The sequence below is a fragment of the Anguilla anguilla genome, chromosome 1, assembly GCF_013347855.1.
Source record: "Anguilla anguilla isolate fAngAng1 chromosome 1, fAngAng1.pri, whole genome shotgun sequence".
Classification (NCBI taxonomy): Eukaryota; Metazoa; Chordata; class Actinopteri; order Anguilliformes; family Anguillidae; genus Anguilla; species Anguilla anguilla.
Window position 1 is genome coordinate 23,819,312 of NC_049201.1, and position 15,048 is coordinate 23,834,359.

General features: G+C 38.2%; 1 protein-coding gene across 1 annotated transcript in view; it reads right to left on the bottom strand.

Annotated features, from left to right (window-relative positions):
• Window positions 1–1,031: 1,031 nt before the first annotated feature.
• sntg2 (syntrophin, gamma 2) overlaps window positions 1,032–15,048 on the bottom strand; it is a 77,033-nt gene continuing 63,016 nt past the window's right edge. Inside the window, exons 15-17 of the mRNA XM_035431560.1 lie at window positions 5,277–5,369; window positions 3,542–3,652; window positions 1,032–2,711 (exon numbers count right to left, since the gene is read on the bottom strand). Coding sequence (XP_035287451.1) covers window positions 2,595–2,711; window positions 3,542–3,652; window positions 5,277–5,369 — 321 coding nt within the window. The 3' untranslated portion in view covers window positions 1,032–2,594. The remainder of the gene's footprint in view (window positions 2,712–3,541; window positions 3,653–5,276; window positions 5,370–15,048) is intronic.

Sequence of the window (15,048 nt, forward strand, 5' to 3'; positions counted from 1 at the left end):
GGTTTCCTAGAGTCTGTGTCAATATTTATTTCACTCCTTAGTTATTATAAACAAGATTGCTGTCATCTATTCATAAATGAACAAGAGCACCTTAGTTTGGAGGAGTTTACGTTGTCTTGAACAGTATTCATTTTGTTTGTTTTACAATGCTAAGTGTGTGATTTGTAATAATTGTGTGATGAGCAGGTGTTGGCTTTGTGGTGTCTCATAATCCCATTGCTAAAATTTTTCTATTTGGTTCTAACAGTATGCAATTTATTCAATGTTAAGATGGAAACAAATCAATTTTTTTTGGTTGAACCTGTTTAGTGATTCTCTACCCCCCCTATCGATAAAAAAAGTTGAATTATCCAACATTGCTGGTTTAGTCATGCCATGATGAACTGAGTCTGTCTGGGCAAGAGCTTTATTTACATATTAATTAACAGTGTATGAATTGTCAAATGAATACCAATTATATTTAAATCCATGAAATATCCACGCTACCCGAAAGCACAATTATTTTTTCAAAACCAGTAAAGTTCAAGTGAATGAACTTTCTTATGAACAATATACCTGGTTATATTTAAATCATTTAAATCAATCACAATAAATCAATCACTGAAATTTTGCACAATTAATATTTCTGAACATGAATAATGAATATGAATAATATAAAATATGCATACATGTGACTAGGTTTTGGATGATTTGATTGAGAATATAATATATGACACTACTGTTGTGTTTATCATCATTACCTTGCAGGCTGCTAACTACAATCAGAATGATTATAATTGTGATATGGTTGCTGTTATTTAGTATTCAAAATAATAATAAAATATGTGTGACACTGAGTTGCTGTATTTCAATGAATAATATTATAGACATCAATTTTATGAAATACTGTCAGTGAGTGTATGTTTAATAAAATTTGTAAATAATGTTTTTCTGGTTACTGAACCATGAACTAATATTAAGAACAAACACTTTCTTGTGAATTAATTCATTTATGCAAGAAGACAAAACAAAACAAAAACAAACATTTGCTCTCTGTTTAGAAATGTTTTATTCATAAAAGTTTACAAATAAGTGGGATAGTCATGTAATGTATATTAAAATTAATTTTCCTCCTTACAAATGATTTTGTGATGTGATACTTTTTTGTACAAAGATTAAAATACTCTAAATATCACTTCCTCAATTTGCAAGACTTTTCTATATATCAAATACAATACTGAATAATCAGCAGAAAAAGACAATTTCAAAGTAAATGATAAATAAGATTAACATGGAATAGCTTTGAACTTTCTAGCTTTAAAATGACCCGCCCCAGCCCTCATACATTTATAACAATTGGAAAATATGCACAAACATTTGCATTTACAAAACATATTCAGTAAATGAAATGATACACCTAGCTTTCAAACAGACAACAAAACATTGTAAAACGTGCAGTTTTTCAGCAATGTATTTTCATGTTATTGTTTAATAAAATGTTTGACTCGCCGTTTTGTGCTTTTTGTTCAGTTAAATCACTCTCAAGGAGAAGAGTGGCAGCAGGCATGAGATCAGAGATCAGAAAAAAGAGATTGTGAGGGCCGCTCGAAACTCAAATTGACTGCTGCACTTTCACAAACCTTATCTACACACTGCAAGCTCTTAAAAAAACAAATTATTCCAATGTGTTTACCCTTGAATCGAATTTATCTATTGTTTGGCTCCAACCACCATTCAAGTTTTAAGGTTGAATGCATTTAAATCCAGATCTTCCATAGGTTTCAAATTTCAAAAGAGGATGAACTGCAACTCAGAGGGCTTTTGTTTCTTTTGAATAGCTTGAGTAGCTTTTTTCGCTCCACTTTTCTCCTTACCTAAATCCAGGTGTCTCTCTGATAGCCAATGCTCTGCTGCATTTCATTAGTTTAAGTGAGTTTAATGGCAATGGGAGTGGGAGGGGTACAATGAAGCTAACATGAAGCAAACATCAGCATGTATTAACAAGGAAATCAGACTCAAACACAATGCTGATAAAAGACTAATGTCTGTCGAGTATACATACACGCAAAAACAGACCATACATACATGCACTCACACATGCAAACACACAGACACATTTTCTCTTGTGGTTGATATTTCTTGCTCAGAACCCAGTATGTATAAAGTGCAGAACCAGTAAAGTCGAAGTTAATTACCTCACATCATTAATCAATGCAAGTCAAAATATTTCTACTTCAAAATTTAGTGGCCATTTTTAATTTATTTTTGCTCATAGTATTATTTTCCTTTTATCTTACAACAGTCGTACAAAAATAAGAGAAACTAAATACATATGTACAGATACAGGGCCAGATTCAATTCACCCCCAAAAAGTACTACTTACATTTTGAGTAATGAATAATTATCAGTAGTTATGCTTTGTATTCCTGCAGAATATCTTTTAATAATTTCAGCCAACCACTGAACCTTTAAAGTATCAAAATAAACACAAAATATTTGCTTAGTTCACTCAAACATAAAGACAAAGTGCATTGAATCGTCCCTATTGTGTCCATAACAGCAGAAGTAGGTTGAATGGGTACATTGAGTAGGTTGAGAATGTTGAGTCAGCATTTCTAGCTGGTGTGCAGGTGCTTCTTGGCCGTGAACACTGGGTCCACTGACGCCACTTTGGCCGCCATGAAGGAATGTATGCAGTGCAGAACAGCAGTCAGGTTGGCAAACTCTAACTCCTGCGATTCAATGAAAAACATTTTGAAGGTAAAAGATTACATTTAAACCGGAAACAGAGACATGCAGTTTACAGTTAGACAGTCAATGTCAGTTACAATATAAGAGAATGTAAGTGCATCTGAATGATCAACATGAGCAATGATGATGTAGACAAGGCGATCAAACCAGTGTTAATGAAACATTGTTAAAGTTAACAATGCCAACAAAAATCCAAGACATAATCATAACTACAGTGCATACAATAACACATTATGCTATCATAAAAATAACTGAATTCATTAAATAGAAGGTTTTAGGGTTCGGGGGTGGGAAGGGAGCTAAGATGCCATCTGAAGAGGTGTATATTCACTCTGTCCTGGAAAACAGCCAGTGATTCTGTTGTCCTGACCAATGTGGGAAGTTCATTCTCACCACTGGGGAACTAGGATAGACACGCATCTTGGCCAAATAAAAGTGATCGTGCAGGAAAGGGCAAACCATTTCCCTGAAGAGGCAAAACAAAGCAATCTCCACTTATGCTTCAGAGGACCATGTATAAAAATTGAGTATATACTGTGTATATATAACAGCAGCATCCTGGTCTCCTTAGGAATATCATATGTACATGTTGGATCAGTAATGTCTTTAAATGAAAACTGCAACAGCCATTAAAAGATTTTATCCATAATCATTTTGAATATTATGAACATTATCAATGTTCGCATGTATAACACACAATAACGTGTGCTATTTAAACAGCCTGGAATATAAACAGATATAATGTGGAAAAACGTACATTATCTTCAGTGGTGACAGTCACATGAATGTTTTATCAGTCTGTTTCTCTTACCTTCATCTCTATCTGTTTACTCTCGTGGTTCTGGAACAAAAGCTTAACCCTTGTCTTGCCATCATCAGACGAACCTCTCAGCTGGGAGAATCTGTACCTCCACAGAACCACCTGCAAGGACATTCAATGGTAGGAGCTCAGTGAGAACTGCACCAATCAGCTTAAGGAGAGTGATACATCATTGTGAATAAGCGTTAGGAAAATGGTACCACCTAGTTAATCAGTTTAAGTAGAATAGTACATCCTAGTGAATCCTATACAATATCTACTTAATTTTAAACAAATGGTACCTTTTAACCTGCTTGCATATTAATTAGCCAGTGCTCTTTAGCTATTGGCTGACTACCTAAAGTTAATCTATTGCACCTAATCACAACTGCAACAAAATGAATATATTATTGGAGATATTAACAAAATCTACAATGCACTGTGAAATGCCATTTGAATTGGTATTTTGGTTTAAGTCTGATCCTTTTGGCTGTTATATAACGTTTTTACAGAGAAATGCAGAGGGAGATAATGTATTGCAAAGCCACATAATGGAGCAAATGAACTGAAACGGTTTTACAGGATTGCTCAGGGACGGGACACAATTGGAACTATCATGCACTTAGTGCTAATAGTGTGTGCTAGATGATACGCTGTTATATGCAGTTTAAAATTTCTGACATTTTCTTCTCTGGTTATTTTTTTCGAAAGCAGTTTCTTCATTTAGCGCTTAGCCAGAATGCGCTCTTACGCAGAGTTATCAGAGGGCCTCGGGGCAAGGTTAATAAAACAGGGCTGGCAGCCGGCGGCTTATCATTGCATTGATATCAAACAGGAACGAGGCACCTCCATTAGCTTACATGGCTAGGTGGCTCCTTGCTTTGGCACCAGCAAGTGGATATGGCACAATGTGCCTTAGCCACATTTTATTAAACCTGGGGAAGGATGCCTAGAACCATTATCTTAAGATCTGTGACAACAAAGGCACACATCCAGAACAAGAATAAGACACAATGAGAAACAGTAAAGTGAAGAAGCTAAACAGCGGAGCCAAACCGATGCCAGCCAATTTGGCTTCCAGTACACATCTAGAGGCAGTTGAAATGAATGACTAATCCATAGTTTGCAATTTGCTGCTGTCGCTGACAGTAATCATTCCTTGTCAGTTGTTGAGAATAGAACTAATCAGGCTGCAGCGGACAGCAATACAGTTTCACAGCAGTGGGCCGCCTGCTGTTTTTAATGAGGGAGGCTCAGACCAGATTTACACTTGAAACATGGACCGCACTCATACTGTAATACCAGTTACCCCGTCCACAGCTTTCAGCTCAGGAGAACGCCATTGTCCTATTTATAATCACAATTTGACATATGATTGCGGCGAGCTCAGAATAATATCCACATATTAATAGTCCTAGCTCTATTCCAAAGTTCTGGTATAATGACCCTAAATTATTGGTTTTAATGTGTGATTAATAACATTAATTAACATTCCCGTGAAGGTCCCTTCGAAACGGTAGCTCATGGGAGAATAGAAAGTGTTAAAACAACGTGGGATGTGTTTGACAGATACAGTTATTTTTGCCATCATTCTGGCATGTCTCTGACATGGACGTTTCCCCTCTGATTGGCTGGTGGAGTGACTGTGCGGCACCACTATTTTATTCACTCTCCCTCCAGCCCCCCCACCCCCCGCAGGAAATAGAGTGAAATGCTCGCTGTGGCCCAGGAATGAGTGTTATCTTACCTTTGAGCTGCACTCTGTGCAGGTGAACCCGGACTCAAAGTCGATGATAAAGCGGAGGACCTTCCCTTGACTGCTGCACGTGTAGGTCTTTGACTGTTGAGAGAAATGTTTGGTAAATTTCATAAGGGTACAAGAGTTGTACCGCCACTGTGGTGCTGAGATTTGAACCTGCAATCTCTGAATTATAAGCTTAGTTCTTCAGACACGACACTGCACTCCCATCAAAGAGGAACCAAAAAGAAATTTGAATCTCACATCAAAAAATGTAACATTATTGAAATAAAACTGAACACAGAACAGCATCGATAGATATTAGAGAATTAGATACATTATAACATGTTGCATGTTGTCCTTTAAAGAGTATCCTTGAAATGACTAATAAACTCTGCCTGGAAGCCCATGGTTTATGGAGATTGCATTTTCAGGTCAAGATGTTTGGATTTGCAGCCAGGACTTACGACTGCATAAACAGCCTTACTGAAAACTATGCCACTGATTGCCAATTCCTCTCTAATTCCCTCACCTGTGGTGATGTTTTGGAGGTTACAGCAAGGCAGTATGCTGAAACAGTATGATCTTTAACCCCACATATATTACAACAACACAAACCCAGCCAACCCAGCCACCAAACAATAACTCTCTAAAAGTCATGCCGATTGTCATATTTGACAATACTGAAAGTGTTTTTAGTACAATGAATTATAATTTAAAAAAAACTGCTCCCATGGATGGCATTTAAAAATCAATTTCATATTTTTTTGATAAAGTTGGGGAAATCAACATTATGATCTGCTACCACAATGAAGATTGTAATGCAAATATTGTACATTGAATCCCAGTTGCATGACACCTTGTCATATCTGCAATACTAGTCACTGCAGGTTAGATAATATTACAATATAAAAATGCTATGAATATTCTTCATGACAATTAACAGCATATATAAATCCCTGTTACAATTGTGAAACAAAATAATTCAGAAAATTCCACCATCTCAGAATAGGTACAATTTGGGGCTTTCTTCTGAAAAGTCAGCGTACTCTCTAAACAAAATCACGACAACAGCATCCCATACATTATTTACTGTGACTGTTCGTTGTGCCATTTTTTCAAATAACTTCATTTCCATCCATAAAACTCCCACTTGACCTATAATTTCAGTTGTTCTAGTGTAAAAATGGAAAAATTGAAATTCTTCAGGTGGAAATGGCTGAAAATTGCTTTAAGTCATTTGAAATTTAGAGAGACACACACACACACACACACACATAAATCTTCAGTTTCAGCTTCGGTATTGGTACAGGGAAGTAAAGAAGCTATTTCAGCTTGGTTCCATCAGCAGAGCAAGGGGACAGTGGTAGAAATGGTCACGTGTAAAATTAACTATTTTTTTTGCTCTTGAAACACTGTTGTGCCACCGGCATCCATGCAAGGATCACTGTAGGTGAAGTCTGTCCGTTCCACCAATGCACCGATGATATGTCACATGGCAGCCTACATCTGTCTCATATTTTGGAATGAATATTCAAAGGTAATGTAGGCCGTGCCCTCACGAGCATCGCATGGTAATGTGTAAGTCTGCTACAAGTCCATCTTAATACTTCCTCAGCCCCATAAGGCGATGTTCATCAGATCATCAGACTGCCCCTCTTATTTTCTGAAGCCCAAATTGCAGATTCCAGTAGTTTTGTCTTGTAAAACATTGCCGTGAAAAGGCTTTTAGTTTCAGAATCCTGTCTATATCTCTTTTCCACAGGCTCCTTCACTCCAAGAGATATGAGATGTGGCAATTTCTTACCATGCCTGCCAGCACCTCTTTCAGCACTGCCTTTGTGAATCAAGTAAAGCAGTTTATTTTGAACTTCAACTTCAAAAGGAGGATAGCTTTCGGAAAAATGGGCCCTTCAGTTAATGATGTCAACATCTGGGCTTTGCGACACCTCTTAGTTTTGTTTGGACGGTCTCTGAGTTGACGCAAACCTGCCCCGCCCCCTTCCCAAAACAATGCTGCGGGGATGGTGGCGTAGTGCGGGTAATTACTGAAAACAGGCGCGGTGTGAGCAGTCTGGGACTTCCCTGGTGCCAGCGCAGATGTGGCTCAGTTTAAAAGCCTTGACACTTTCCTGAGGAGGCGTCCGAAATTGGGCTGCGAAGGAGAGAGAGAGCAAACAGCTCCGGAGGCAGTGCGGGAAAACCTGTCGCCGCGACCGAGCGTCTCGGCGTGACGCTAAGTACAGGCTTTGCGCAGCGGTAATTGGAAGGTGTTGCCGCGGCAGGGAGAGATAACTTATAGCAGTGTTCAACATGTTCTATTTAGAATTCTTGGAGTGCCTACGTTTGTGCTGCGTGGCTTTGACTGAGAGCAAAACCTCCGTGGGCCCTGGTAGTGCATCGCTCATGCGGCGTTTCATCTGCGTTTCAAAAAGCAAGCCGTATCTGTGAGTCATCCCTGACAGCCCCACAGGAGCAAGCATAAGTAGCCGTAGCATCACCAAAGGAGGGAGGATTTCAGTTCACAGGATAGTCTGTGATCCATTGCACACCTGTGACTGACTGTAAAATGTAATGTAAGAACCGATCTCGGGTTGATCGGGTCATCGCTTGCCTGCAGTCTGCAGTCAGAGACCAAGAAGAGACCCGCTAGCAGAAGGTTCGTCAAGGGAGAACGCGTCTGCTGTCTCACTAATTATGAATTACGGTAAGAGTAAGTGTCACATCATCTTTCTAATAATAGCAGGTGTTATTGTAACGTTATGAGAGGAAATGTAAGGCCACCATAATGATAACCATTTTTATATTTTGCAGGCTGGCCACGAGTACTTCAAAGGAAAATTTGTATTCGTCTGCTGTCCCACGTGAATTATGATAAGAGGAAACGTAACAGTGTCTATACAATAAGAGGACGTGCAACAATACCTTTATGAGCAGAGGAAGTGAAACAGCATCATTATGATAAGCACTTTTTTTCCATTTTGGCACATTGCCTTCATTTCCTTAGCTCTGAGCAGCATGTATTCACAGTAACAGTCCTGCTTATTTCAGTGATGTTTATTTCATACCTTCTCCAGCCTGGGTCTCAGACAAATCATTTCTCTCTACTCTGCTAAGGATGCGAGAGGTATTGGTAATTGGCTAGAGAACAGAGCTTCTCCCTCTAATTGAAATCCTCCATCACATCCATCAGTTGCCCACCAGAGAACGTCCCAATTTTCCGGCATTAAAGAGAAGGCTGTAGCTTTTTCATTCCAGAAGGGAGAGCATTGACATGCATGGGGAGGCTCGAGTACGCCCACGCAGCAGATAAAGTACAGTGCCTTGGGTTAGCCTGCAGCCCGCGTGCGCTTGCACATGAAAAATAAACAAACTCTCGTTTTTAGAGCTTCCTTTGCTCAGCGACACCATTCCAGGGCGCCATGTGGTGTCAGCACAGTTCACAGGTTTTTAAAAAAATTTTCACGTTTTGTTAAAAAAAAGCTGTTTTTCAAATACAGGGTAAACACCAGAAGACAACCATTTATTGCGATAAACTGTATTAGCAAACACGACTGCTGTGTTCACTGTTGTTATAGTGCCGAAGGTATCTTGCATTCCCAAAAAGTAAAGAAGGAATTGATTTAACTACTGTCCTTCCCAGCATCAGTTTGGAGTGCAGAAATAACAGGGGCTTGTTTTCCAGTTACTGAGCGTCTCAGGGGGGTGAAGTCAAGTTATTAGCTTGGATTGAAAAACATGAAAATTACTCTCCATTTGCCGAAGCCTTCATTTTATTTGCTTGCGAGTTAAAACGTGCAAATTACAGCGAAGACTGACTTATTGTAATTGCGTTGTGCCAAACTGCATCTTCTACTGCTGCTCATCCAGTCAGTTATGAAGACTTGCACATAAATCCTTCCCAATAGAGCTCCGGACGTCGTGTCACAATTGGATTCGTTGACACCGCCATGTTGGTGTCAGGAAAGCTGACAGGCAAAATAAGGCCAAATGAATGGGGGCAGCATCACGTTTCAAGCTTTGTGAGTTCACAACACACTTCAATCAAAAATACATTAATCAGTTTATTAAAAAGCTAAACAGCCTGGAAGGCTGCAAGTGAACAAAAGCTGGATTGGTCATGAATGTCAATGAATGAATTCCTTCTAAAAACGGCAATCATCACTGGAGTCGCCTAGAGTGTGTGCCACTCTGTATTCAGTTAAATGCTTAAAACACAGGTTGTTGTGTTTTCTTCACCCATTACAAAGTAACATTTGCCTGTTTCAAATAAGCTTCAAAGAACTATATTTTTTTACATGTAAAGCTAACATTATGATAAACAGTCATTTTAATATGGTTTAACTGCAGATATCGGTTTAGCTTATCGGTTTAGCTGCAGGTGCCATTATCAGGTGACAGAAATCCATTTATTTACAGGTTTTTTTGGCATATGATAAAAAGATCTCCCTTTTCCATGTCTCCTCTTGTAACATCCCAGGACATACAGTAACAACTATCTACCATTTTTAAATCAAAATAAAATTTAAAATGAAAGGCATTAAATGAATGGTGCTCCCAGATTTCTGCCAATATGGCGTAGTTTTAATCAAGGCAGATGCATGCTGGGATTGTGTGACACAACATTGTTGATGTTAGATCTGCAACTAGACCGGGTCATTATACCCCTTTTCCACAGTAAAGCTGGAACCAGGCTGACTCATTGCACTGCTTTCTCAATGTGAAATGACTCATCTATCTCAACTTGGCTCTCTGACACAAATCTATTGATGTGAGCAGTCCTCCTTCAGCATAATGTACACATTAATGACTGCTTTTGACCCAATAATTATTATTTAATGACTATAACAGGTGAGTTCTTCATATTTATAACTGATATTTAAAAAAAAAAAAAAAAACTTGCATGGAGTGCTGTTTTGCACTCTGCTGGTACATAATCTTGCATTGCTTAAGACAGGGGTTCCCAAACTCAGTCCTAGGGCCCCCCTGTGTATTTAGGTTTTCGTAGTAACCAGTAGCAATATCAGAATTTTAATAAGCTGTTATCTTTTCTTAATTAGGTACTTTCACGTTTAGAATGATTATTTGCCCTCTTAAGCCACATTATGTAAGAAGTAGCAATGCATGCCATAAAGAATACAATTCCCATGTTCATATTGTGCTTATTGAGTTATTTTGCAAACAATTGCATAAAAAAAGTTAAACTTCAAATTAAAGACTGAGGTGAATTAATAGGCTCTTAATTGATGAAATTGTGGACACCTGGCCTCTAAAACTACTAAGAAAATGAAGTATTAAAAGACAAAGAAATTGAATCAGAAATTGAATCAGAAAAAGAATCAAACCTCCATTGTGTTAATAATTTTTTTTTTTTAATTATGAAAGAAATTAAACATGTATTCAACAATCTATTTAGGATCCCATGATTTACCTCTGTCTTTCATTTGATCAAAAAAAGTGGAAGATTTTTATGTAATTGTTTGCAATGTAGCACAATAAGCACAATGCAGCACAATATAAACATTGGAATATTATTCTTTGTGGAATGCAAAGCTAAAATAAATTAGCAGCTTGTTAAAATTATGGGATTGTTATTGTGGTTAGAACGAAAACCAGCACACACAAAGGGGCCACAGGACCGAGTTTGGGAACCACTGCCATTAGGATACTGAGGCAGTTGCAATATTCTTATGTGTGAATATATTGCATACTCCGCTTGCAATGTAAATAATTTAAATTCTGCTCTGTGAGGCAATGTGGATTAGCATGTCAGACTCAAAAATGAACTATGGTATAAATAAAAAACAGCATATACCCTCAACCTTTCAATAAACACAATTAACCTTTCCAGTATGAGCCACCCCCTCAGTTACACACACAACTCTATCTATGCTTTAAATTCAACTCAAGGCCTTCTAAGATGTCCAACCTGTGGCTATGGACCACTTTAATCCTTTACCCAACCTCCAATACAGGTTGTAGTGCAGTGGCTATTGAACATACCAGGACATAGATACTTGTCTAAACTATGATAACACTATATCATAGATCTGACAGCACATTGAACTGTTGTATCAATTAAAGGTGTGTGTGTGTGTGTGTGTGTTGTGTACACAGTTTTAATCATTTTTATTTCTTTCTCATTTATCATAGAAACACACAGTAGAATCCCCATGATCCTTTCCCAACATACTCCATCTGCCTAGAATCATCTGGGCTCAGACATGTTCCCAGAGAACAGCAGGCCTACTGCTTATTCTGACAATTCTATCAGCTTTTCCAAATCCCTGAGACCTCTCATAGCGTTGTTTATTCCATAGCATTAAGAGAGGCGTGCGGCAAAACTGCACTTTTCACCTTGCGCGTTACTGAGAGCACGGCCAGCAATCAGAAGCTCTTTTCTCAGCCCCGCTCCACACAGTTACATGAGACCGACCTCGATCTCTTTCATCCTGCGCTAATACATGTGGACATTTCCCACTGGCTCCATTGTAAAATCCCCCTGAGAACGTATCTCCACTGGTTCTCCAAGCTTCTCAGGGGCCAAGCATCATGGAATAATTCAACTCTCTGCCGACCACCCATACCCCTTTTGAACAGCACCCTGAATCTGTGCTTAGGAAGACTGAGTACAAAGGTGGAATACATTTGTACCTATTATTTCTTATCTGAAAAGCTGAGAAGTGGTCGGCACAGGCTCACAGTTGAAGATCACTGAAAATTGGCCCTGCCCTTGGCCCTAGCTGGCTCCCCTTGTTTGTGTTTTCAGATGAGCCACATCTCCTCTGACAGTCTCTTTCACTTGTATTATTTATATCTATGGTTAAAGGGTCCCAACTTCATGGTCCGAAGGTCCATGGGGGTTTTATTCTCTTCTTATCAGTGTAGTACTTTCAGGGGGAGAATCACACTCTGCTGCTTAACAACTAGCCCAGTTCTGAATTCTTACGAAAATGAATATGAACTTGGCCAGAAATTGTGCAAAAAACTCCAGTCCAGGATTCATTCAGTTAAGGATTACAACATTACAATGAACACTCAGCTGACCAGTTTATAATCTGATTTCACTTTTAGCTGAGAAAATCCTCAGTACAGCATTGAGCTACAGTATGTGGTTTCATGGATTGTATAGGTACATTTAGTTCACACATAACTACATTTCACATACGATCCATTTACACAGATTATTTTGTTCTGGAGTAATGTAGGCAAGGCACATTGCAAGACAGCTTCACTTCCATCTACTAGATCGCACGGTTACGCAAAATCACCTGATAAATAAAAGAAGCAGTGAAATAAACTTCACTGGAACCACTGAAATCAGTGCAAACTAAATGCAAACTTAGTGCAAAAATCTAAATTTTAACATTAAAAAGCTACTTAATTTTGGTATGAACAAAGTAATTATTTATTATTTGCAAAGTTAAGAATATATGTTTATTAAATCCCAGCCAGTCTTGATTGTTATTGAGAACTAAACAAACTTTTGAATAAATTCAAGTGAAATTAAATTTCTTATCTTTTCTCATGCATCTACTCACTAGAAGAGAGCATGCCCCCCTGGGCTGCTGATGTTATTACATCTAGAACTCAGTTTCAGTACAAATAGCCTCCAACCAGGATAAAGGTTAAAGGGCAGCAAACACGAGATGAGGACAGTGAGTTAACAAGACCATGACTGGTAGCATTGTTAATGAAAATTGATCATTTTGGGTATCATGTAGTACATGCCAAATGATAACACTAATTAAATTAGCTGGGTAGCTTGTTTATATTGGTATGACTAGCATGCCAGTATCAGCTAAAAAAAAACTCCAATAAGTTTTTCTGTTGAACACTGAACATTTCAGTTGTTGTTCCAGAAGTTCATTTTTTTGCATATTCTTGGAGACTAGCACACTAGCTGAGTAGAAAGTACCTCTCTGACATTAGCCAGTTTTATACTGAAAAAGGAATCATACCTCACTAGCGATGAAGCCAGCCAAAATCCTCATCGCTGCTGAGACACCTTTTTTTTCTATGACAATTCATTTTCTTACGTTAATGCTGTAAAAAAAAAGTCATTTTCCCTTCCAAGGAATAAACTTTGTAACTCATAATTGATCTGATTTCCTTGAAAACAGTTATATGTACACCAAAGGAAATTTTCATATCTGACTCCAGGACACAGAAAGTGCATGCTTGGGGCATTGGGATTTCACAAGGAGATTGGGACTCATGATTTATTTAGCAAGAATCAAGCAGAGTCTGGACTCCCTCTGGCAAAAGATATCCCATGGTGCATCGCTTTGAGGTCTCCCTCTGCTGTCTCCAGTTTTGCTAACAAGTGCGGAGTCTCGTAGGAATAGACTCTGGTGAGGGCCTGAGTACTGTTTGCATCAACAGATGGAAATGTGTTCTACCTCATGTCCATCAAAGCTGCTCATATCTAGTCATGCTGACGAAAAAAAATGAGGACACTGAAATGCAAACACTATAAAATCCTACAGAGAACAAAGACCTAGATATACATAAAGGCATACAAGCAGGTTTAGTTAGTTGGTCGGTTACTCAGCAAATGTGCTCCTTCTGTCTGATTGCATAACATTCTCTTTGCACTCTGTCTTGATGATAAACTTTGCCAACTTTCAAGCAATGTTGGCGCCGTACCTCATTTCTTACAGTCTTAATGAAATAACAAAGCACTTCATTAAATTTCTTATTGCAATTAACTGACCCAGAGTGCATCATATAATTTGATATATCTCTCACAGCAAAATGCCTGGTTTAATCTCATATAGTCCTTTAATAACAACAAAATCACTCACAGAGGGAAATTAACACACTGCATTTCATATCAACAAATTATAAGATGTCTCACTGGAGAGTCTTAATAAATATATTTGTTATACAAATGACAATATAACAAGTTTTTGAAAATATTATTTATTTCTGAGACAATGAAAAGTCCCAAAATACTGATGGGTGTAAGAATAAAAATTTCTCCCTGTTTTTAGAGTCATCTAATTTGTCCTGTAACAGGATGTCAGCAAGGAAAATAAATCAGACCAGAAGAACAGGCTGTTGGCCAATTCCAATTTATAAGAAAAGATCCATGTTGATTCTCCTCAGGGCCAATCTTAACTTGAGAAATTTAAGTACTTTCATGCACTTAAGTCAGGACTTAAGCCTATTGGAGATATGCACAATGCTGAAGTGCGCAATTGATTAAATCCAAAATTGACGGCTATGCTGAGTAGTTATGAATATACTCAAACCAGTTCACTCCGACCCATGTCCACAGCTGCAAAATGTGCACATGCCACAAGTTCCCATTCCATTGCTTTTCTGTTTATTCAGTGCTTCAAGATATGGATGACTTTATGAAACAGTTGGCAGCGTACACATGCAACCTTCCGGTTATGCCAAATTTGACCAATTTGCAACTTATCTCTAGCAGAGATGAGGTTTCTTTAACCTATTGCCGCAAGGCTTCATTAATTTTATATACTATGCATCGGAACAAATAACAGCAATGATCACCACTTTCATTTTCTAGACTTCTTATCCAAATTTTGTACATCTTTCCCTTCAAATATAGCCAGCCATAGGAAACGAATGGGTGACACTGCTAAGTTTATCCAGCAGATGGAAAATACCCACACAGACACCCACACGTACATGCATGCGCACACACACACACACACACATACAGACACACAGACTCACACACAGACAAAAAATATGACTACTCGTGTTATCCTATAATCTGTTTTGAGATTGGATTTTTGAAATTTAGAAA